General features: G+C 43.0%; 1 protein-coding gene across 1 annotated transcript in view; it reads right to left on the bottom strand.

Moving 5' to 3' along the window:
* Window positions 1–26,288, bottom strand: part of KLHL1 (kelch like family member 1) — a 244,326-nt gene that overhangs the window by 94,520 nt on the left and 123,518 nt on the right. Inside the window, exon 7 of the mRNA XM_048494120.1 lies at window positions 8,640–8,826. Within this exon, the coding sequence (XP_048350077.1) occupies window positions 8,640–8,826 (187 nt within the window). The remainder of the gene's footprint in view (window positions 1–8,639; window positions 8,827–26,288) is intronic.

Genomic DNA, 26,288 nt, shown 5'->3' with positions numbered 1-26,288 from the left:
GCTTACATCATTCTTCTTTCTTTTATTTTTATCCTCACATCAACCCTGAAAGGTAGGTTAGACTGAGAATATATACACTGGCAGAGTAGGGAATCATACATAGGTCTTCCAGATCCTAGCCAGAATGGCTACACTGCACTGACTCAGTGGTTAATATATACAGGGGGATTTAAATAATCCCAAATAATACCCTACTTTTCTCAAACTTTAAGGAGGCACAAAGCAGCTGACAATCACCTTCCCTTCCTCTCCCCACAACAGGCATTGTGTGTGGAAGGTGGAACTGAGAGAGTCCTGAAAGAAATGTGACTAGCCCAAGGTCACCCAGCAGGCTCATGTGTAACAGTGGGAAAACAAATTCGGTTCTCCATATTACAGGCTGCCACTCATGTGGAGGAATAAGGAATCAAATCTGGCTCTCCAGTTTAGAGTCCGCTGCTCTTGACCACTACATCATGCTGGCTTTCTTTGTGCTGGCATTTCTGAAACAGTAGTGTATCAGGTCGAGGGTTCCACACAATGACCACTCTGGATTTCATCAATCAGAAACGTTTATTGAACTGGAAACCTGAACCTGAACCCTGAAAAAGCCAGTTCTGCATCAATCCCCAATTCAGTATAATTCCAGTATAATTCCACTGAAATCTCATCTTGCCCCTTTCCCATGCAAGGCAGAAAGCAGGGAAAGTGTATCAAAGTCAATGCCTCCCCCCCCAAGAAAGAGGCATAGCATGGGGGGGAAAGCGCCCAGTGCACTTGTGTGTCCTCCACCCTGCCCTGGAATGCCCCCGCCCTGCCCTGGAACACAATGCCATGCTCCCACCATGCCCTTGCCACACCCCCACAGAGGCACGTGCCTGGTGCATCGTGCATCCCCTCTCTCGTGGAGCTACGCCTCTGCCCCAAGGTCAGGTGGCAGAAAGAAGAGAGTCAGAGTTGTTAGCTGTTATCTACATCCCAAGCAGGCCAGGAGAAAGAGCAAAAAGCAAACAGCAAAGAAGCCCCAGTCCTAAAAGCAAAGAGCAACCAGCAGAGAGGCCCCAATCCAAGATGCATCCCCAAGCAATCTGAGGCCGTTTCCACACGGCCACAGTAGGAGTTGGGTCGGCGTACATGATGCCGACCCAACCCCTCTGGGACCGTTCGCACGAACGGTCCCAGAACCTACCGGGACGACGGTGCCTACCGGGATGATGGCCTCTCCGGAGTCGCAGGGCAGGAGGGGCGTGTCCCCAGGCCTCGGCGACGCGCCGGACAGATGCAGAGCAGGTAGGTCGACTGGACATGGGGGGAGGGAAGGCGCCTTCCAGCTGCTGCCATTCGCTGGAAGCCGCCGTTTTCCATAAACCTCGCTCAGGAAGCGAGGTAGAAAAATGGCGGCTTCGCGCCGCTCAGGCGGCGCGGCTGCAAAGCAGCTGCGCCCCCTGTGCGAACGGCTCCTTGGGGATGCCGTTTTTGCCATCCCCAGGGCGTCGTATTAGGCCCGTGCGGAAAGGCTCATTCCGCATATGCAGAATAATGCACTTTCAAACTGCTTTCAGTACTCTTTGAAGCTGTGCGGAATGGCAAAATCCACTTGCAAACAGTTGTGAAAGTGGTTTGAAAACGCATTATTTTGTGTGTGTGGAAGGGGCCTTAGACATGATTAATGTTACCTGGGGTTGAAGTCAGCTGCTTGCATATGAAACTTTGGCTTTGTATGTGCTTCTGGCCGTTTCTGCATGGTAATCCACGCCGACCCGACCCCTCTGGGACCGTTTGCATGGACGGTCCCAGACTTGGCCAAGACGACGGCGCAGAGCTGTGCCGTCGTCAGAGCGACTTACCAGTCCCGCGGCCCTCCGGCACGTCGCCGAGGCCAGGGGACACGCCCCCTGCCCTGCGTGACCGCTCCAGGGTCACAGGGCAAAGGGGGCATGTCCCCAGGCCTCGGTGATGCACTGGAGGGCCGCAGGACAGGTGAGTTGCCCGGTTGGGGGGGGAGGGAAGGCGCCTGGAAGGCGCTGCCGTTCGCACAGCAGTGGCTCCAAGCCGCCGTTTCCCAAAAACCTCACTTGCCAAGCGAGGTTGGGAAACAGCGGCTTTGCGCCAGTTGGGCGGCACGAAGCAGCTGCGCCCCCTGTGCGAATGGCTCCCTGGGGACAGTGTTTTTGCCGTCCCCAGGCCGCCGTAAACCGCCCGTGCGGAAAGGGCCTCTCTCTGGGCATTGCTGAGGCCGTTCTCCTCTATGGACCTGGTTCTGCTGCTATTGTTGTTCATGCCCTTCCAGAGTTTGTTAACGAGCTCTGATGCATGAGAGTAAGCAAGCTACATAGCAGAAAATTTCCTTTGCCACACCTAGAGGCCAGTATGCACAGATCAAAGGCATAGGATTCAAATCTAATGAGTTGGACCTGGGGAAAAACCTTTGGTGATGGAAGGGGTTGCCATCAGCAGAGTAGGACTTCCTCACCTTTTCCTTCCTCCTTCTGGAGCCCTAAATACTGTGCCCAAATGTTGCTCCTGAGAGACAGGGGATAGCATGAAAACAGAAGTCCACAAGAGGAGAGAAAATCAGGGAAAAACTGTCTAATAGTGTTGATGCCTGCAGTATTTATTTGATGACGTGAAAGACTCCAGAGAGTTACTGCCATCCAAAGGGAAGGGGAGTGCCATGCAAGAGAAGGGGAGTGAGGGAGTGGTGGCATGAAAGGGGTGGCATGCCCCTCCTTGCATGCCACCTCTCATTCCCTCCCATCCCTTCCTCCTCTTCCCTTGCATGCCACCCCTCCCTCCCCCTCCGCCAAGGTGGGTGGGCCATGTCCAGATGCTGGGCCCCCTCCCTTGCATGCCACCCCTCACTGTAACTGCACACTACTGAATTGCACACAATATTTGTGTTTGGTTTTCTTCCTGTCGCTCCCCTACCACCTTCATACTAGGGCTGCTACAGCAGGCAAACTCCCACCCCCATGCTGCAGGATTCTATTTGAGGGAGCAACAGGAGCAAAAATGATGGGGGAGAAGCATCACCCAGTGCTGTGACATCCATTCCAGATAGTATGGCATTGTGTGATAAACTGAAGAGAAGAAATTGCTGTTGAAAGAAAGAAAGAAAGAAAGAAAGAAAGAAAGAAAGAAAGAAAGAAAGAAAGAAAGAAAGAAAGAAAGAAAGAGAAAGATTGAAAGAGAAAGAGAAAGAGAGAGAGCAAAAAAGAAAGAAAAAGAAAGAAAGAAAGAAAGAAAGAAAGAAAGAAAGAAAGAAAGAAAGAAAGAAAGAAAGAAAGAAAGAAAGAAAGAAAGAAAGAAAGAAAGAAAGAAATTGACATCACAATTTGGCCCTTTCAACTGAAGCCCCTGAAAAGGTTTTGCAAATGTTTTCAAAACTTTTTTTTTTCAAAAAAAAACTGGCGTGTCCCCCAGTTCTATTTTTTTAAAAAAAACTTGGATTAGTAAATATGAAGCTTCAAAGCCTCATGCTATGATTCTCCAGGTGTTAAGTCTATGTAGCTATGTAGTCATGACCCTCCCCCCCCCCAAAAAAAACTAATAGAAATACATCATGAACCAGCACCAGCTCAGAAAATGGTACCAACAAGAAACTCTGGGAACTGTGGAGAGGCATGGGAAAATTTTTGAAGAGATCACACAGTGAGTGAAAACATTTTCAAACCATTTTCCAAAAAGAATCACTATGGAACAACATGCGAATAGAATGTTTTCAGACAGGAAATAAAAGGTTTTGAGCTAAAAGTCATGGAGGAAGTATTTTATTTCCTGCCTAAAAACATTTTGTGTTGTGTGAAAGGACCATAGTTTTCAATGAGTCTTTGCTTGACTTTTTCTGGGCTGAACTCGTATTCTCGAACAATTATCCAAATGAAGTCAACCAAAAGAAAACATTTATTTTGGGATAGCTCTGGAATTGAAAGGGGGGAAAAGTAATATCTGTTCCTAGAAATTAAGGCAGAACCCTTTCACACGGAATGCTACAAATAAAATCTGAGCATTTTCACCAACCTTCCAGCAGAACCATATTTCTAATTTGTGCTGATGCCCAGAAGGTATTTTTATCCATTGCAAATACAACTAGGTAGGTCTGTAGATTTAATCACTAGATTAAGTAATAGGACATTTGAAATGATTGTTTCCATAGATCAATTTTTATCTCTTTCGATTACTAAGATGTCTGATTTTTTTTTATAGTGGGGTTATTTTAAAGTTTTCTTTTCTCCCCTGTGTTCAGCTCGAGACAATGATTCATTGAAAGCAAGATAACCTAGGGCTTTGATTCCAGAGTTTTTTCCCTCACACACATTTTTTCCATCTCAGTCCCTCTGACATTATTGCTGTTTTAGTTTGCAGGTGAGCTTTGCCCCCTTGGTTGTTTCTTCTGCAGAAGCAGGGAGGCTGCTTAAAGCACCTGATGGGAGATCAATCACCATTCTGCTTTTTCCACGAAGCTGCTCAATTATTTATAGAGATCTCTCTTGCTTGGCAAGTTTCCCCACCCACAATAATACCATTTTTTTTCCTGCAGATTTTGTCCTGTGTTTGAGATTTCTTAAGAAAACACACCTCATTTTAAGAAGTCAACATTTTATACTCTTCAAAAAGATGCAGCCTTCTGAATAAAGTATTCATGTCACTGCGTTTCGACTCAAGGCCTTTCACTCAAGAGTAACACTGAAGTGAACTGATGGGCAAGGGCACATTTTTTCATTAACTAAGGATACCTAGGAGACTCATAGCCACCCAAAGGGCTACAGATGGTTTCTTTATTTTGTGTTCTTGTCATTTGCTGAACATCTGAACCAATATAGAACAGATGTCGCATTTCTGAGGTTTTGAAAGGCCCTTCAACTTTTGCCCCCTTTCGCTAACTGAGGGAAGAAGTATGAGGAAATAAAGAGAACAGGGAGGCAGAGATCACAAATAAATCTGGCCACATTCCTGCAAATATTTGGGTTGGATCCAGCCAGCTTTTTTGCTCAATCTCCCCTAGATCTCCTTCCCACAACAGCCCTCAGACATTTTTGTGTAACCCCCCCCCCCCCCACACACACACACAAGCCTTTTTGGTTGACCAAATGGGAACTTCACAAGTGCACCTTTCTTTTTCACAACCCTCAAAATCTCTAGCTATTTCCTAAACAGGAGATGACAACACTATTCAGAAGTTATATCCTTCACTAGAGGTAGCTGCTGCAGGATTCTGCCAGCTCAGTGATGGGGACATGGGTAGAGCTAGGGGTGCAGTGGTAGAAAACGGCATGTCCGTTAGCAACTTATTGGCCAGAGGCTGTCGGTGTTGCTATATTAGATTTCTACACATATTGTTGTGGTGTGGATTCCTCCATTATTTTACACAGTATTGCAAGCAGCATTATCCCTGACACAGTAGCCGTATGGTACCTCGGGAGTGTCTGACCCTCTTTAGTATGTCTAATGGTCAAAGAATCACACTATACATTGAGTCTATTATGTGGTAAGGCTGTTTATATCTTTGCTGGACATGCTAGGATATATCCTGGGGATGGAAAGTATGGAAGAAGAAGAGTTGGATTTACACCCTACTTCTCTCTATCTTTAAAAAGTCTCAATGTGTCCCTTCTCCATGTGCAGATCCCTTGTGAGGTGTGTGAGGCTGAGAATGTTCTGAGAGAATTTTGACTAGGCCAAGGTCACCTAGCAGGCTTCATGTGCAGGAGTGGAGAAATGAACCTAGTTCACCAGATTAGAGTGCACAACTCTTAACCATTATACCACTCTGACACTCGTATATTGCTCTTCAAAGTGTAGTACCAGTCACTGCCCTATAATTTTAGTCCCTCAGGCTAAACCAGGGGTCTGCAACCTGCGGCTCTCCAGATGTTCATGAAGAGCCACAGGCTGCAGACCCCTGGGCTAAACCATCAGAATAAATTGGTTTGCTGGTATTTCCTTCTATTTGTCAGATGTTCGCTTGTAGTTTGTCTACATTATGGCAGCATGCTGTTTGTTTTGTGCATTTATAACTCTACTTTTTTTTGGCGGGTAAAGGTAGCTGTAACTGAAATCATTTCTTTAGCTTGGCTTACATTTCACTTCAGAGTCCATCGAGTTTCTTTGAATTCAGCTCTCATTATCAAAATCACTGGAGAAGCATTTGAACTGGCAAAGTACATGCAAGAGGCAGTAGTCTAGAGGTGGGATGGAAGGCAAGATTGAGAGCAGCATATTTTTTTCTGCTCAGGCCCACCCAGAAGTAGATGTGTCAGTAGCCAAATCACTGACAAAGGTAGTAGACCATGGTAAGCAGGCAGGGAAGAAGTGACAAAAGGAGGCATGGATCTCTGCTCCAAAGTGGTACTAATGTCTTTAAGAAGAGCCAGCATGGTGTAGTGGTTAAGGTGTTGGATTAGGATCTGAGAAACCCAGGTTCAAATCTCCACACTGTTATAGAAACATGTCGGGTGATCATGGACCAGTCACACTCTCAGCCTTGACTCTGACAAGTTTTTAGATGGGATATCTCCAAGGAGTACCAGGGTCATAACACAGAGGCAGGCAATGGCAAACCATCACTGCACATCGCTTGCCTTGAAAACCCTATGAGGGCACCATAACTTAACAGCAAAAATCAATCCATGAATCCCTAAAACAGTCATATAGAAGTGGGAGCAGGTTCCCAGCTTCAGTGTTGCCTTTTCCTGACCCCAATGCTCAAATAGCCTCTCCAGGTGCTTGAAAGGCAAGAGCCCCGTGCTCTGCTGTTGCTGTTGTGAAAATAAGCAGAGGCTGAATAAGAGTAGTGGTGTTGGTGATCTGAGCAGAAGAGATGGCAGCTAGGCAGAACAATCACAGACCCACCTAAACAACTTCTTTATAAAGCAATCTCAGCTTTCTTGTATAGCTGCCCTGGGCATATTTGGTGAATGGAGCAGCTCCAAAGCAAGTTGAGTAGATCTCACGTTGGCATCAGCATCACAGGATCTACAAGGGAATATCTGACTCAGCTTTCTCCTGGTCATCCCTGGCACCCAGCACAATGGCACACTGGGATGTTTACCAGGGAAGGAAAACTGTAGGGGAAGGGTGGGTTGTACCATAAAATGGGTTTTGTTTGTTGCTACATTTACTATCCTATGTAGAAGACAATAACAATCTTAATGGGAGAAATGACCATTTTTGCATTTGTGGTCTCCTGTGCATTGAGTGTATGTTCCCTTCAGGTAGGATTCCTGGTTACCCAAACATTTTTTCCCTCTTCAGCAGTCACCCTGCTTTCAGATTAGAGAGTCCCTCAGTCTCAGAAATCTCTCAAAGTATGACCTTTTCTCTCCCTTCACATGGAAAACAAAGGAAATTCATATGTGTTAGTGATTTAAAGGGAGAATCTGGGGAAATTTGAGGGTGCCTGTCAGGGGAGGAATGTTTATGTTAGCAGTACCAACATTTCAGAGTATCTTTAGGAGACCCCCCTGATGATATCATCCAGGTTTGGTGAAGGTTGGTTCAGGGGGTCCAAAGTTATGGACCCTCAAAATGTAGCCCCATCTACTATTAGCTCCCATTGGAAACAATGGGGATGGGGGCATGCCCTTTGGGGGTCCATAACTTTGGACCCCCTGAATCAAACTTTACCAAACCTGGCTGGTATAATCAGGAGCATCACCTTATGATAGCCTGAAATTTTGGTGCCACTAGCCTGAAAACCGCACCCCCTGAAGGCCGACAAAGTAAAAACCCTAAAAAAATTTTTTAAATACACTTCACTCGCGTATAAGTCGAGGGGGGGCTTTTTCAGCACAAAAAATCAGCTGAAAAAGTAGACTTATATGCAAGTATATATGGTATGTAATCTTTCATTGGGGATTAGAATTCACCAGAATCATAGATACAACATGATGACCTTTCAGAAGAGAATGCCCACTGAAACTACATTCTGGGACCTCAATGGCCATTTCTGGGAATGCTAAGCAAACATGACAATATTGTTCACTCATCTAAGGTCTGGTTTCTGTAAAGCAAAACTGCGGGAGTGTGGAAGGCCAAAATAGTCCTGGAAAATGGTTCGTCCCCTCCCCTATCATGTTCCCTGGTGATGCAAATCTCATTAAGGACAGGAGCGACTACTTAACTATATAACTTGGCTGAGTTGCTGTGCAACATGGCCAGCCTTTTCCAGAAGAGTGTTGGCCAAAGAGAGGAAAGTTGATGCAAGGGGTGGGGGTGGGGATAAATGTAGGTTCACTGATGGGTGGGAAGGAGAGAAGGAAGCAGGAAAGAGGGAAACTGTATAGGAGCTTCAAGTGTAGGGAAAGAAATAATTGAGGAGAGGATACAGGGGGAAATGAGATACCCCCGGCAAGTCATTACCTGTTTCTATTTGTGGTTCACTAATTATGATGCAAGTGAACATGTACTGTGACTCTAAACTCACCTAGCATTTAGATCAAGTGCCTATAATTTAAGACATGGACAAGTACACTGAAGTATGTGAACTGCAGAAACCCAATGAAGATTTTTTCCCTTGTCTATCCAAGTTTTATTATCAATACAAAAACAACCAACCTGAAGATGAATCCACTTCATGGTGACGCTCATATATTAAATGCCATGACAGAAAAGAAAATTTGTGTTCTATCAACTATCTTGTCTTGTAAAATAACTGGTACCTTTATTGTTGTCCATTCCCCCAACAGCGTACAGTGTTCCAACTGTGGATTTCCTTGGCTTTGTTCTTGGGCTTTGCATAAGCGTCCGTCTTTCTGGCAAAAGATGATATTTCATGGCTTCCAGAATCAGCTTCTGACATTCCAAGTCATCTTTAAAAAGTGCATGGTTTTCTAGGTCAGCTAAAATCTGTAAATTATATGAGTTGTGATTTAGTAACAACATCCCAATCCTTCTAGCTGGATCCCCAGAGCACTCTGCTTGTCCAAGCTTTTACTCGCATGATCAGAGCTTGGGCTGGCAGATGACCTTGAGGAGGATAGCCTAATAAATATAAAGAAAGAAAATAATCTGGAAAGGCAACATGACCACTGTACCCTGGAGCATGGTCAATGTATTAGTTTCGGTCTAGGTCCCATTGAAGTGGTCAATTGTGCCTCTGCTATAACATTGCTAACAGTAAGTGAGAGCATCTAAAATGGGCCATGGGTCATACAGTGAAATTCACAACTAGGTAGGAATTTGACTTCATGTATCCTAATCTAATATTTTAGTGCTGTAAAGCTGCAATTGACTTATGGAGACCCCATATTGTTTTCGAGGCAAGAGACAAACAGAGGTGTCTTGCCATTTTGTGTCTACAAAGCAACCTTGGACTTCCTTGGTGGTCTCCTATCAGTAGTAACTGGGGCCTGCCCTGTTTAACTGGCAAGATCTGATGAGACCAGGCTAGCTGGGGACATTCAGTTTAAGGCCACTTAATGCTGAAACAAGCAGAAATGTAGACATCAGCCAATTTCAAATATAATACATTATCTCCTGGACTGCATAAAACATAGTTGTCTTGCTGATGGTTTCACAGGTCAATAGGTTCATTGCCTGGTATCACTTTTTTAAAACCAAACAAAACCCACACTTCAATGGAACGCCCCAAACTTTTAATTTTTCTATAGGAAAATTATGACACTCTGAAGCAAGATGTTGTAGTGAACATTCGCTACTTTGGCATATCCTAAACAATTGCCCAGAACCAATTTCGCTTATAAAATACAGCAGTTTAAACAAAAACCACCAAGAACAAAAGTTCAAGCACTTTTTTGGATGATGGGCAAAATACATAACTAGGTTTTTTTTTATTTTACTATCTTCCTCAGATAAATTACAACTGTTGCTGATAATGGTTAAAGTTATATTGCAAATTAACATATAACACTGGTTCAAGAAGCCTGCAAAGCAAATATTAGTCTCCTACCCTGCATATTTCATCTTGTGAACATATTACAAGGAATAACTAAAAAATGCAATTAGCTGCCTCCCTGGCTTTTGTCATAAACTTGCCTTATGTGCTATATATCCTTGGGAGACTTGAGCAATTGGCTTATTTGAGACTAAATGATACACAAATGTATTTCCATGGGCGGTTGACAATTTTGCCCACAAGAGCAAAGGGAATGCATGTCCCTCCCTACTTGTAATATCTTGGTCTACATAATCATGTTGTGACATCACAGTTATTAGACTGCTCGTCTGCCATCCCTAGCTGTCATCGATAATGGTGTGGGACAGATCAATACTCGATGCTGTAAACATCAGGACATGGGTAACTTCTGCTGGATATTACAAAGTGAAAGGGAGGGACATTTTTAGTAGCAGCTATTCATTTTATAGTTCCTACTGTAGGGATCATTTTCTGCTAGTAGCAAACAAATGCAAGTAGTGGGGTCTACTTATTACCACATATAATGGGATTTCATAGCATTTGTGCTGGGTTATTAAGGGAATGGCTTGGATTCTGTAGAAAAATGAACACCATGTTCTTGCCTCATCATCTGAAGCCCAAAGGACCCGCCCAAATGCTGCTGGGGGGGACAGAAGTGCCCCCCAAGAACAGCATTAAGGGGAAATTTAGGAATGCCAGCCTCCAGGTAGGACCCAGGGATCCCCCAGAATTACAGCTCATTACTAGACTGCAGGGGTGAATCCCCCTGGAGCAAATGGATGCTTTGGAAGGTGGACTCTAGGGCACTGTAGCCCACTGAGGTCTCTATCCTCTCCAAGCTCCACCCCCAGATCTCCAGGAGTTTCCCAACCTGGATCTGGCATTCCGAAATCTCATCCCTTTGAAGTGGCTGGGGGGAGGGGGACCCAGCAACTCTAGTATACAGTGTACCCCCTAAACATGCAGAGAAGCAGAATGTGGGTGATGAGCACACACAAAAACAGGAAGCCTTTTTGTCTCCGATCACAGATAGATACTTTTACAGATTCTATCAAGCTTTGATTTGTTTGTTTGTTTTAAATCCTGGGAGCAGTTCTACTGAATCAGAGTAGACCTGCTTAGAATTGCTACTTCAGTGTTAAGGGGTCAGAGTCATCGGATCAATTCTATTGCTCATCTATAACAGGCCTGCATAAATTACCAGTACACTCTTGTGTAGCCCACATTCCATCTATGGCTGCCTACCGGGATGGGAAAAGCCTCCTGCTTTTACTGCATGCTTGGCATATCAAAAGGGAGTGGGAGGATAAAAGAGACCTAGCAGAACTCAACTTCTTTTCAAATTTGGGAGCAAACCCTGTTTTTAGAGCACGTTGTTGTGGCAGCTGTTTGGGCCTTCCTTTCTATAACTTTGTTTGTTTGTTTCTTTCTCTTGAAAATTAATATTGCAGTTAACACTCATTTGCATAATAAAGGAATGGCAGCAATTGCATTGCCCAGACAAGTTCACAAACAAATGCACAAATAATAGGCACAAGTGTATCTGTTTTATAATGTAATTATTTATATATTTGTGTATGCCAGATCTTCTGCTTGGTAATAAAAGGGAGAGAGAGAGAGAGAGAGAGAGAGAGAGACCATGAAGGCACAAGAGAACAGTTGAAAAAACTAAGTACCTAATTTAAGCAATTTATTCCAACTTTTCTCACCACCATTTTTCCTCTATTTTTGTTTCCTCAGAGGAGGATCTGGGCATTTAATATTCCACAAGCTAGAAAGCATCCTTTACTGTGTTAAAGCTACACAATTTATTTATCTTAAGAAAGGGAAAATATGTATTACACGGGGGGAAAGTATTAAAAATTTAAGGAATTCTATATAACATCAATTGACAGCAGAACAACATGGAAAGCATAATAACAAAATGTTCAAAGGAAAAGTAACTACCAATGCAAGTATATTTCACATCATTTCAATATTGTTGAAGAGCTTTCCATAAGATAAAGAGACACAGAACCAGGGCCCAAGAGTAATTTCGCCAAGCCCACCACAAATGTAGGTCATTACCCTTTTTATACACACAAACCACAATCCTATTCAAAACATACAATCTCACAAAGAATAGGGGAAAATACACAGTAAAAAAACTTTGTCATCTAGTACTCATGGAGAATGGGGTTGCTGGTTAATCAAACATGGGATCCTTCATCTTATATCTCTGCCTTGCCTGCTATTCTGAAGAATCAGGTGTGACAAAACCCCATCTCACTGGGAATGCCATGGCAACAGAACCTACGTCGGATTGGACCATTCCCCTTCCTCTGAAGCCATGGAGCCCTCCTATGCAGCAGGCAGGCAGGTGGTCAACTACCTAGGAGGGTGCCAGCAGAGACAGGTCCTGGCAGAACAGGGCAGGCTGAGATGAAGGGAAACACCTGAGGATGACATAATCTGGAAGCGCTGCCTGCCAGAACCACGACCATGAGCAGAAGCAACAAGCTGGAGAGACAGGAAGTGGGGCATGTGCACAACTGAAGGTTTGGGGGCTGGTTATTTGGGTGAATCAAGCTGAGATGTAGGGAGATATTTCAGATTATGTCAGATGGCAATGCAGGTGGTCAGAAGCTCCGGAACAGCCAGAAACATCAAGCTGGTCAGCTAGAAAGGGCCATGTAAATGATTGGTTGCATACTCTGGATGACCAAGTGTTGGATGGCAAAGCTTTTACTCTGTTTCTAAATTGAAATACATAAGCCCTGTCATGGTAATGAACTTGAAGTCTGGGACAGGTCTCTCTTGTTCCTGTGTACTAACCCAAGACGTGCCCTTAAAATATTTAGTGAAATGGATTGGGGGTGGGGAATAGGATAGTGATTTATTGGAACGCTTAATTGCACAGAATGACAAATGTTGTAATGATATCCCATACATACTGAAATGGAGAAGTAACCTGCTTTCATTCCATGCACAGTTCTGAGCTAGAGCATCATTTATGAAGGATGCTTCACTGTCTCCAGTTTTGCAACCACAATTTCGATGGGGATTTTTTGCTTTTTCCTTGTACAAATGAAGCCCAGGACCCTTTCGTGTCCTAGCATTCCCCCCCCCCCCACCACATATATAGTATTTGAGTTAACACAGGCTTTGACAGTTGTGCTCTTTTGCATCTGTTTCATACCAACAGCTCAAACAGTGCCAGAAAAGGCTGCAAATTAATGGGGGACACATCATAATTGGAACACCTGCAATGAGAAGCAGTGAAATGGAATGGTTCGCAGAATCAAAAACGGGAAGGAATTAAATAAGAGCATCGTCATATGTGCCTAGTCAATACTCTCTGATCCAGAAATATCTTCCATGAACATTTCTGGTAGTGCCATTACATGTTTTTACTATGGTCATTTGGCAGTTCCTGCAAAAATATGCATGGACTAATTTGCCTTGCCTTCTCTAGATCTCGCTTGCCAAGAACAGCCAAATCTGAATTGCTATGTGGTGTTATATTGCCAATATGTTCAGTGTGGGGTCTCTAACCAAATGGAACCAACCATGTGCATAATCCAGAAAGCATTGTCCCTATGTTCCATTGACTTCATTTGGCTCTGGTGACTTGATGACACAGCCAGCACTTATTGTCCATAGAGCATTGTGACATTAGCTTGTTCATTTGCAATTGGCTGGGATCACAAGCACATGTAATCCTGGAGGAAAAAGGAGGGAATGTCTAGGGAAATGGCTGGGTGGGAATGGAGCCTAAACAATATAGAAAAAACATAATGTATGTTTCACCAGTGTCAGTATTATTAACATAGACATTCTTGTTTTATTTCACCACCACTGGACTGATTTCCAGGCTAATTTGATACTTCTTTGCGGCTTACAGATACCAATTCTGTTATAACATACAGTGTTGCCAAGTTTTGTGTAGCAGCAGTTGAAATACTCCATAGGATGGTCTACGCTATAAATCAGAATTAATGAATATTAAAATTATCTTATTAGAGATTTGATAGTTGCAGTCTTCTATTTGCCAATTTCAGTGTTCCTTCATGCCTACCCCATTTAATTTTTAAGCTTTTTTGCTTTTAAGCTTTTTTTACATTCTTATCACATTTTCTTTATATTTCCATACCTTCCTTGTTTTCCTTTTTATCTAGCAGATTCTTTTAGATATATATTTATTGTTTTAATATAACTTATCTATTAATTGATTGTATTTTATCTACCTTGTGTTGGTCTGTGATTGTAATACAGACTGACTGACTGAATCTAAGCAACAGTTGAAGGAAAAATTTTGTGCCCAACATAGAGGCCATGGGAATCAGAAAATATTCCATAGAATCATGGTAGAAACATATGCTTGGCTGGATTCAACCAGTTTTTCCTGTTGTGATAAAGATCCCATGATCCTCACCATAACTTTAATGGGTGGTCAAAGGAGACCTCTCATAAAGACTATGATAGAGTTCATGGAACTTGCATGGGCAAAAACTGTTAGGGATCAGGGCTGTAATAAGAAGTAAAACTGGATAAGATTGAGATAAATGTAGTCTGAATCTAACCCAATTGCTTTTCCGGAAAACTTGTGATAGAAACATAGGGCGTTTTCCCACTTACCAGTAGCTGCACGCTACTGTAGGCAAGTAGCGCGGGATCCCCCGGCACTCCCCACTACAGGGGCGGCGACAACGCAGCCGCCCCAACGCTGCTGCTGTCACACCCCCTCAGTGCGTGTCATTCCTTGCGCTCTTCTAAACGGCGCCTTTTGATGACCCCCCACAGAGCTCGGGGTTGTGGGAAAGCCCGGCCACGCACCAGAAATGACGCGCGCTGAGAGCAGCGCGCGGCATAGGGGGGTCGTGGCAAGTGGGGAAACGCCCATAGTTGTTCAGAGAGCACATATTTGCTCCACCAAAACTGATCTTCACATTGTCAGATGTTTTTGCACTGATTCAAAATCACACTAAACTTGCAACTGATAGGGTTTGTGTATTTCTGGAAAATGGCAACAGCAGTGCCACTCCTTATTTCAAGCTGTTTCAAGGTGTTATTTTATCTAAAGGCCTCAGCAATTCTTCAGGATGAAATTATTTCACCCTAAGAGAATGCATAGACAAAACACCAAGTTATGCCAACGAGATAGAATCTCATCACAGTTCAGACAATTGAAATGATAATTAAAAATGTGGAAGGTTAAGTGGCCATGGGGTTTGTGGAAGAATTTCCCAGTTGGTTATGTCCTACCCATTTTGAAACCAAACTTCTTGAACCCCACCCCCTTTTGTAAAATGCTCTTTTAACTAGTGTTTAACCATGTTGACTATGTAGAGGAAAAGAGAAGCAATTGATAAGTTAATGATTCACAAGGAACTACTTATATAAGAACTAATGTGTATCTTTGCTAACCAATTTCAGATTGGAAAATATATTTCCCGGACAATACTATATCAAGAATTAATAGGATTCTGTAAAATAAGTAATTGTAGGACACTCTCACTTAATTGTATGATTTACTATGGCATCCTAACAGTTATACCCTTCTGATATTGCAACTGTAGGAACATGGTCCTGAGAATAAGCCATACTGAACAGATCTGAATAAGATTCTAATTAGACCGGCTTAGGACGTCAATTGAAGTCAATGTGCTTGGAAGGTCATAACTCTGCTTCAGATGGCAAGTCAAACATCCTGCATTTTAGCGCCTCATGATTTCCGCTGATCTAATCAATACACCGAGGTCTCCAGCACAATAAAGAAGACAAGACAAGCAACGCCAAACAAGCCTGAAGTATAAGCAGATAACCTTGTGATTAGATTTCACTCTCAAGCTTTCTAACAAAATACATCTAGTGACAAAACACTGCAAAGCACATAATGCTATAAAAACAATAATCAGAAACTCTCGGTCTAAACTCACTAAGAAATGCAGCTGTAAATGTATTTCTGCAGTCTTTGGAAGGGAAAATATAGCATTTGGCATTTAGTGATGCTACTGAATTCTGGTAGGGTTCATTTGGTAGTATGTATGAGGATAGTGGTGAGGTAGCCTTTTGGCAGGAAGATTTTGTTGAGGATTGCCCTGTTCTGCATGAGATAAGCAGAATGGAGATCAAATGCTTTGCCTTGCTTGTCTGCAAATGCAAAGAGAAATCATCCTTCTCCCAGATCCTGTTTAGCACAAGGTCAGGGCCCTTAGGAACAATAGTTGTCCCATTTGAACTCCACCGTGTAATATACAACCAGCCCCCTTGTGTGAGACTTGCACTCTCTTTTGAATCAGCATAGGGTTGGTCAATGCCAAGGAGGTTCAGGCCAGTTCGGGCTTGGATCCAGGGTTGGATGGATGTGCTCGGATTGGCCGAGCTCCAACCCTGTGAGGGTCAGACACATCTGACCCTGCAGAAGCATCCAAGATTCTCGGATGCATTTTTATTTTTTTAGATAGTTTTTGACGTTTTGGCCTGCAGGGGGTGGGGGTTTGGACATATCGGCATAAAATTTTCAGGGTATCATCAGGAGGCTGTCCTGATGATACCCCCCAAGTTTGGTGCAGTTTGGTTCAGGGGCAGCAAAGTTACAGAGCCTCAAAGGGGTAGCCTCCATCTCCTTAGCTCCCATTGGAAAGAATGGGGGATGGGGTGCCCCCATATAATATATATGATGGATCCATACTAACGTTTCTGCAGGCTCAAGGAATTCCACTCACAGATAATAATTTTCTCATCTCCCATGGCTCACAAAACACAAAATGCTGCCTTCCCTCAAATTCTCCCTGAAATCCTGTTCCAGGATTTTTCACAGGAGGGGAATTTGCTGAAAGAAAGAGAAGTTGAGAAAGTGGTACCCACCAAAATACTGATGTGGATCCAAACTATAGTGTTGAGTGTCTTTTAAAAAGTTTTGCAGTTTATACTGAGTTTCACAGCACATCGGCAATTCTGACTGATGGACAACGTAACAGTCAATTTAAATGTTCTGTTCCTTCACCTCAAAGTTTCCCAGACATAGCCATGGAGATGTTTAAAGTGATGTGATGGTTTTCATGTATGAATATCACAAATCAAGCACTGAGAAATATATTAAGACCAATGAGCATTTTGGTTTTGAGATTCTTCGCTTAGAAGGTACTTATTTTGACCTATTTAAGTTTCAAATGTTTATTTTTTTGAAGGTATTTGTATTGCTTTCCAAATTTAAAAAGGAACATTTCCTTACTTCATCATCCTGTATTCTTTCTTTCCTGATTTTACATTCTGGATAGGTCTGAGAGCAAATAAGCAAATCTTTGCACAGTGACCAGACTGATATTACAAGTACAAATTGCATTCCCTGTCCTAATTGATCCAGTCTCACCTTACCCAATATTTCGATTCAGTTTGCTAGCAGTCAAATAAATCCAGCGTAATTATTCCCAATCCCTGGTTCATTGTATTTTAATTAAAAGCAGCCATTCTTCAATCAAAAGCTTTAAACTGGTTGAGTCAGTATGAATATAACATTTTACATATACAATCAGACTTTTAAGCCAAACTTTTAAAGATCTGAGAGTCCCAACCAAAGAGGGGCGGCAGAATTTGCTCCTGGGAGTGGTGCGCTGCTATACCAATGAATTCACCCTCCCCAGGGCACATTCCACGGTGGAGGGGTGATCTCACTGATGTGTGACTGCCACCTTCTTTGCTGGATGCTCTGCCAGCATCCCAGGGCCCCTGCTGCCACTGACATAATGGGGCGGGCCATGGGCATGGCCAGGGGAGGAGCCAACCTAAATTGACTCCCTTTTGGCCTTTGTCAGTATTATGCTGGTGGGCCACAGCTGGGACTTAAGCCACACTTTTGGGTGGCACAGGTCCTTTGAGGCTTTGGAGGCCTGTAAACATCATATAAAATTATTAAGGCAACCTAAAAAAAGGAAAACACAGGGAACACCTCCTTTGAAGTGCTCTGTAGGAAAGCCAGGTGTCCTCAATTTTTTGAGCCACTGGGCATAATTAGAGTTTTGACACAGGGTGGTGAGCACACAGCCACAAAATGGCTGCCACAAGAGATGGAGCCTACTAAAAATGGCTGATGCAGTAGATGGAGCCAACCCAATGAAAAATGTTGGGAAACGAGGTTATGTATTACTTTAATAGTAACTCTATTTAAGAATATATTTCTTTCAAACCAACAGGGCTGTGCACCAGCAAAAACATTATTGGGATAATTTGAAATATTGATAATGATGCCTTTCCTTTAACCCAGATCTTTTTTTAAAAAGTATTTTTCACCTCTGGATTAAGGGAAGGGCATAATTATCAATATTTCAAATTATTCCAAATTATTGGAGCTTTAAAATGTTGGTCCTTGATATTCCAGAATATTTCCAGGAATATTTGTGGTTGGGATACAGGTACTGCCTTGGATATATCATATTGGATATATCTAACCATATAAGCCTACACGCAACATAATCTTTAAAGCTCTTTGTGGTCTGGGATCTTCCTACCTGAGGGACCCCCCCTCTTCCACTATGCCCCACTCCAAAAGGTTGCTTTGATCTACTTCTCAAAATACTGAAAGTCCCTGACCTTAGAGCAGGCCAATTGTTTTTGACCATGACCAGGGCCTTTTCACATGTGGCTTCTGCCCAATGGAACTATCTGCCTGAGGACACCAGGGATATGGCCCTGTTTAACCAAGCCTGCAAGATGGAGTTGTTCCACAAGTTACATGGTTGAGGACATTCAGCTGCTCTATTACATCCACTGGTCACCAGGCAGAGACACACACCCCTTTATATGCTCCCATCTGTCCCCCTCCACACTTTGTGGGTGGTCTGTTTATCAGCAGAGTTTAAAGCGGAGTCACTTTGGTAAGATGAGAAGGTCTATAGTCTTCTTGCACTCACTGCAGCCTCCTACCACTCTTGGAAAAGAATACTCTCCACACATTTTCCATAGGAAGGTTTTACTTTAGCAGTTGCAAGGTTATACAAGTCTATGCTATACAAGACTATAAGACTATAGAGAACTCTTCAGCAAGAACACAGTGAACACACACTGAACTACACTCTGAACTTAGACTCAACTCTCTGAACTTAGCATATACAAAGCATTGGTTCTTATACATCCAACTGGATACTTTTCCCCCTGCCCCGACAACAGCCTCTCATTGGTCTAGAGTCACAGTTAAATTCACCAATCATGTTAAAGGTGAACTGTTATTACTTCTTGTCCCTGGACTGACTGTCTCCGGCCTTTGAATTAAGCAAACTTCTGCTGACTAGAAATGACCCTTTTGTGAATCTTTCTTTTTTATGTTCAAAATCTGTCCCCTCGCACTTTTTTGAGGGAATGGAAATGGATCTCTAGTTGCTGCAAATCTATACTATAATGTATACTTAGCCGGGACTTCTGGGCCAAGCTTGGTAAGGAGCAAGTTAGTTTACCAGAGGACAAAACAGACTGACAGCTAATATAAAAAACAGAACTGAAAACTGAGCTATAGATATCTTTCATCAAGGGAATCCCCCTCAATATGAGTTTCCTGCTTCTTGCTCAAGGAAGGAAGCAAAGTCACCAACAGTCCACACCAACAAGTGCATGACAAACTCACTGCATGATTGTATTAGTTTGATGATGGAAAATGCCATCTAGTCACATTTGACTTATGGCAACCCCATAAGGTTTTCAAGCCAGGAGATATTTGGAGGTGGTTTGCCATTGCCTGCCTCCATGTGGACTGAGAGAGTTTTGATAAAACCATGGCTGGCCCAAAATCAGCCAGCAGGTTTCACGTGGAGGAGCAGGGAATCAAACCTGGTTCTCCAGATTAGAGTCCACCACTCTGAATTACTATACCATGCTGGCTCTCAAAATGTGTGTTCTCCAGGTAAGAGTCTGCTGCTCTTAACCACTATGCCACACGGAGTCTCTTGGTGCTAGTTTGCAGAATGTATGATGCAACCAGGAAATGTAAAATTGACAAGAGTGATCTTGTAAACTAGGATGTACAGTTATGCAGCTGTGAAAGAAGTATTGCCTTAATTTTGCAGGGTAGGGAAAGGGAGAAAGAATTTTACTCAATCTTTTTTCTGCTCACTGTACAACTTAATTTATTGGAATGGGGAAACATTCATTGGTAGCATCTGCAGTAAGTAATCAAATTAAGCTGAAACTATTTTCGCACCATTAACACTTCCCTGTAGATTATGATTTAATGAGCTCATCCATTAAAATTTCCAATATTATTTGGTCTAACAGGTCCCCTGTTATCTTTTATCATACTACTTAAACCAGAGTTTAACTCAATCCTCAAATAAATACACCCTTCTTGGCATCTATTTTTATTTGGATTTTTAGTTGACTTCTGGGTATAACTGAAGATATTTGCTAAGTGTGGAGGAATGGATGAATAGGTTCTGAAAGAAAACAGAGTGGCTTGACTTCAAGGTAGGCCTCTACAACTGGTGATCTGCCAAGATGAAAAGAGACCACCAATGATTTATCACCCATCAGTGGATTGATGAATGTGTTCAGTTTGCTTGAGATTGCTAAAACAAGAAATTGTGGAAGAGATGGAACAATGTTGCTAATTGGTAGCATAGCTAATGCACTGTGTTCCTGCAACTCTGTTAGTCTATTCCAAACCAACTGTGCCATGCTTGAATGATTTATACTGGGACATTTACTGCCAATTAATAAGTCATTTTAGTAATTTGGTAGCTGGTGGAATAGATAAAAGCATGAGCCCTTTATGGGGGAGAAAATGGTTGAGTGCATATGCTCCCCTTAAAGTTTGGATTATGGTAACCATGCCAGCAATCTGCTTTCTGGTGGAAGAACATGCCTGTGGGTTCACACAAACTCATCCAAACCTAGGCTTGTCACTTCCCTGATTGGGTAGTGGATGCCTCCAGACAGAGGCAATGCTGTTGCATGCACCACTTCCAGTGAAAAACTGGAAGTGATTGAGGGTAGCCCTAGGCAAATGGGGAGGTGGGAAGGACGGGCCCCGACCTAAATAGGCCACCTGGCCCCACCTCCCCCCAGTGACGTCAGGGCACCCTGCGTCATTGCTTGGCACCCTGAAGCCTGCCTGGCCCACGCTTCATGCGCTGCCAAGCCTCGCGAGCCCCGAGGAGCTCGCGAGGCTGGGGAAGGAGGCAGCATCCCAGAGACTGTCCCTTCCCCAGCAGCAATGGCCGCCGCGGTCATTTGCGGCTGCTCTGATTTTACCATAGACTTTCCAGTGATTCATACAGCTACCCTCTATCACTTTCAGATGTTCACCAGAAGTGACATAACAGTGCATGCACCATCACAGCCCTCCATGTCTTGGCACCCAAACCTCTTATGCAGCCTGGCAACCTATCCAAACCTGGCAACCTATCCAAACCTCACACCTGACATGACAAATCTATGTAGGGCTATACCACTTCAGAGTGCAAATAGGGTTTGATTTAAAGAAAGTTCTCCCTTACAAAAATAAAGCATGCTCTTGCATTTGGGAAATGTAGGATACTGGAAACAAGGGCTCTAGCTAAACCTAGGGTGCTTCGGAGTTAGGCCCAGAAGAATTTACTGAGCAATTTTAATTTATTCTTATGAATCTTTAAATTCCAAATTATTGGAGCTGTAATGGCCTGTATCCTACTATGCCACATCAAGGAAAGTTTGAAGTCTTCCTCCAATTTAAGTCACTCTTCCTCCAATGAGGCTCCTCAGTTGGATGAAGGATTTATTTTATTCATTTTATTTTATTAAATTTATACTCCATCCTTCCCCACCAAAGTCAGGTTCAGGGCAGCTTAAACACAGATTAAAATACAGAATAATACTTATATTGCAATACAAACTTAGCCCTGAAATAGTACAAAAGTTAAAATCCACCAATGATGAACTTTTTAAATTAAAAAAAGTCCAAGCCGAAAGGGTCAGCATAAATGCCACACAATGTTGTTGCTGTTGACCTAAATAATTTTTCTTGAAAAAGAAAAAAAAAGGGAAATGCCGATCACCAAGTCCTTAAATCTCAGAAATAAATCAGAATAGAGTGTGAGCTGTGTCAGGACTGCAATTCCCAGCAATCACCAGTTCCCGCCTTTTTGCGTTGGAGTGAGAAACAGGGCTGGGGAGCTACAGCAAAGCGAAACTATGTAGCTCCGTCAGCACCAATGAGAGACCAGGAACTGGGGGGAGGAGGAAAGCTGATTGGTTGCTGTCTGTTTTTGTAAATAGAATAAATACTGGAACTGAGGACAAGAATCCTCAGTTTCAGCACCCTGTAGCTAGGGCGACCCAAATCAATAAAGTTATTCTTTTTAAGTTGACTTTGTCTGAGTGGTGTTCAGCCTCACAAGCTGGAGAGACTATACATTCAAACATGTGATATTGTGGGGTGCTCTTGATATCTTCTATATGCAGTAGAAAGAGCAAGGGGAATTGCATCCGAACCCAAAACTCATTACAAAATCTTATTTTAGGTATCAATTTAACTGAGCCAGCATGGCATAGTGGTTGAGAGAGGCAGACTGAAATCTGGAGAACAGGGTCCAATTTCCTGCTTCTCCACATGAATCCTACTGGGTGACCTTGGGTCAGTCCCAGTTCTCATAGAACTCTCTCAGCCCACGGGGAGGCATCAATGGCAAACCACCTCCAAACATCTCTTGCCTTGAAAACAGGGGTTGCCATAAGCCAGCTGAAACATAACAGCACACGCACGCACGCACGCACACACGCACACACAGGCTGATTCCGCATGGGCCAAAAACAGCGGTGTGAAAACGGTGTGAAAACAGTATAAACCCTTTTACCACATTTTAAACCCTTTTACACCATTTTCACACCGTTTTCACAACTGCTGTTTTTGGCCCATGCGGAATCAGCCACACACACACACACACACACCAGTTTAATTGATGGACAATCATGAGCAAACAGAAACTATGCTATGCTTGTAGACTATTGTTTTGAGAAAGCAAAATCAGATACCTGTCATCTGCAGCATATAAGCAAAGATTCTGCAGTTATAAGTCTATTGAAAACAGAAAATGGAAAAGATATCTTTGAATCATGCACAAATTGTGCTATTGATAAGTCAAAGATTCTTATCAGAGCGTTATTCTAATGTCTTGATATTACCAGAGTTTACTACAGACAAACGCATAAGAGACTTGTTATGAATTCAGAGTCATTAACTTCACATTTTGCATTGAAAAGGAGATTATTCAGATTATTAACAAAATTGACTCTTTCGCCGATCCTTTTTAAATGCTCTGAATAGCACAAAAATAACATGCCACCTGCTCAGAGTTTCCATTGATAAAGCAGTGAAATGAATGACCAGCCAGGTCAAATTGTGTATGTGCAGCAGAAAGAAATGTGATAGCTTTACTATTAAGTTGTCACTGCTCTTTTTATCTCAGTAGCTTTTGTGACAGGTACAAAGAGTTCACATTAATTGTACTTAGTAGATAGATAGCTTGGGAAGAACAGTACATGAAATTCTGAAAAAGAGGCTGGAGTTTCTGAAAGCTGAGGTTCCTCTCTGTCATACAGCTATTGAGCAAAGAGGTACCAGCAAATGTCAAACAATTGCAAAATTTTACACTGCTTTGAAATGATCTCAAAAGTGTTCAGATCTTTTTTGGATAGCTCATGCAAAATCCATGGGCAATCAAATGGAATCTTTTCAAGACAAACTGCAAAAATCAACAGCTGAAAAAGTAGAGAAATTGTTGTCAGTTGCTGGGGGAAGGATGTGATTAAATATCTCAGAGAAATGAAAACGGAGCCATGCCTTCTGGCTACCAATTCATACACCCACTACTAACTCATGCACCCACTATCATTGCTGAAACATTCTAAGCCCATCTGCACCTGTAACATATAAGAAGCCTGAAAGATCTGCTTTCAGCACCCTCTTGTCTAAGGCATTTTTGGCAACAGTCTGGGCTCCACCTTGTCTATTGGCTATCCCTTGTGTCTGAAACTGGTCACTGGAAGAAGTCAGGGAGCTCCTACCTTCCGGATTTTCTGGCAGGATTGAAGAACAGAGCTATTCTGGAGAGCGTTGGTGGTACCTGAGCTAACATGAAATATCTTTTTCATGGAAGCATAGGGTGGTTTTAGATTTGGTTTTAGTTGGGTTGATGTGCATTGAAGAAGAAGAAGAAGAAGAAGAAGAAGAAGAAGAAGAAGAAGCAGAAGCAGAAGCAGAAGCAGAAGAAGAAGAAGAAGAAGAAGAAGAAGAAGAAGAAGAAGAAGAAGAAGAAGAAGAAGAAGAGGACGAGGACGAGGACGAGGACGAGGACGAGGACGAGGACGAGGAGTTTGGATTTATATCCCCCTTTCTCTCCTGCAGGAGACTCAAAGGGGCTTACAATCTCCTTGCCCTCCCCCCTCACAACAAACACCCTGTGAGGTAGGTGAGGCTGAGAGAGCTCCGAGAAGCTGTGACTAGCCCAAGGTCACCCAGCTGGCGTGTGTGGGAGTGTACAGGCTAATCTGAATTCCCCAGATAAGCCTCCACAGCTCAGGTGACAGCTGGGAATCAAACCCAGTTCCTCCAGATTAGATACACAAGCTCTTAACCTCCTACGCCACTGCTGTTTCTATACGATGTATTGTCGAAGGTTTTCACAACTGGATTCAACTGGTTGTTGTGAGTTTTCTGTTCCTGTGACCACGGCCACACAGCCCATGTGGAGGAGTAGGGGATCAAACCCAGTTCCCCAAATTAGAGTTCACTGCTCTTAACCACTATGCACCAGTTGCTTCCTCCCATTGACCATGGCATTGGAGCCCTTTGTCATTTTGGAGTTTAAAGGACAGCAGCCTTCTCAAAATGCTAGGAGCAGCTGAGGATTCCCTCCTCCCCCCGGATTGCAGTAATTGCCTCAACAAGTATGTACCTTGAGATGCACTCACAGTATAATGATGCAGGGACATTATTCCCAAGGTTCTGCTTACTTTTTCTGACTTTGTAAGAGAGGGGAGTGAAAACATGATATGTGTATAAGTATAGTTAAAGTTATTTGCCAGAGCCTGCAATATCTACATTTGTTTTTTTTTGGGGGGGGGACTGCAGATCAGGTTATCTTCCTTAATTTTAACTGACTCTTGCAAGTGAAGCCTTACATTAACATAAACCCTTTTGCATTGTTCTTCCACTGGATGCTCTACTGATTTATTCTGTTCATCAGTATGGGGGTCTGTTGTTTATTTATTTCTTTATTTTGAGGTAATATGCCCCCCTCCCCTCTCAGTCTTGGGAAGCTCACAGCATGTCACATAACCATTGTATCATTTTAAAAACGTTCAAAGCATCACAATAAATAGACTGCACTGTAACTTCATCCAAGGGGAGATAAACAATAAACAAATCCATTGAAGGTTAATGGTGGGCTTGATGGAAGAGGCGAGAGGCCAGGTGATGTACAGAAAAAGAGAAGCCAGAGTTATGTGTTTCCTGCTACACCCGGCACAGGTGTCAAACTTGCGGCCCTCCAGATGTTATGAACTGCAGTTCCCATCATCCACTTCCATCATGATTCTGGCAGGGGATGATGGGAACTGTAGTCCATAACATCTGGAGGGCCACCTGTTTGACACCTATGAATGCCCCATGCTACAACACATGCAGTAACTGGTAGGGACAGGGGTGTCTAGTAGGCTTGAGCAATTAAAAAAACCAGATTCAGGCTTTTTTGGCTTTAAAATTACTTTTAAAAACCCTGAAAAACTTGAATATCTGATTCAGAATACCCAAAAATATTTGGGTTTCTCAAAAAAAAATTGAGTCTAACATTATGAGGGATTTTTTGTTTGTTTTTTGGTTTTATGCCTGTATGGGGAACATTTAATCTAGAGACACCAAACTTGCAGGGTAGCTTCAGGGTATTCTCTTGATGAGATACCCCAAGTTTGGTGAAGTTTAGTTTAATGAGTCCAATTTTATGGACCCCATAGGGGGTGCCCCATTTCTCATGGACGCTGTCTAGCCATCCTATGCAAGGTAGGAGAAAGGAGAGATTTCATAAGGCACAAGCATGACTTTGAATCTGAGTTAGGTTTATTGATGGGAGTAAACCAAGCAAGGCTTCCAGTCCCCTGATGGTAGTAGGGGATTCCCTACCTCTGACCTCTGCAATGGATCAGCTGGTCAGTGGAAGGACTTAAAGCACATTGGAAGATATGTCACAGTACCACAAACCTAGGTCACCCCTCACTGCCAGTAAATCCCCTCCTCCCAGCTCTCCATCTGTTGCCAGGAGAGACCCAGAAACCCTAAGACCAAGAGAAGTGATTCACAAATCTGAAAACAGAATTAGACACAATAAATGTGTTTATGGATGGAAACCCAAAATAAAAGGTGAGGCCATACAAATTATTTCAAAACACTAACGTGAGGACATCAGTTAAGAGAATTAAAAGATTTAACAGC

The sequence above is a fragment of the Sphaerodactylus townsendi genome, linkage group LG04, assembly GCF_021028975.2.
Source record: "Sphaerodactylus townsendi isolate TG3544 linkage group LG04, MPM_Stown_v2.3, whole genome shotgun sequence".
NCBI lineage: Eukaryota > Metazoa > Chordata > Lepidosauria > Squamata > Sphaerodactylidae > Sphaerodactylus > Sphaerodactylus townsendi.
This window is presented reverse-complemented; position numbering and strand designations above follow the sequence as displayed.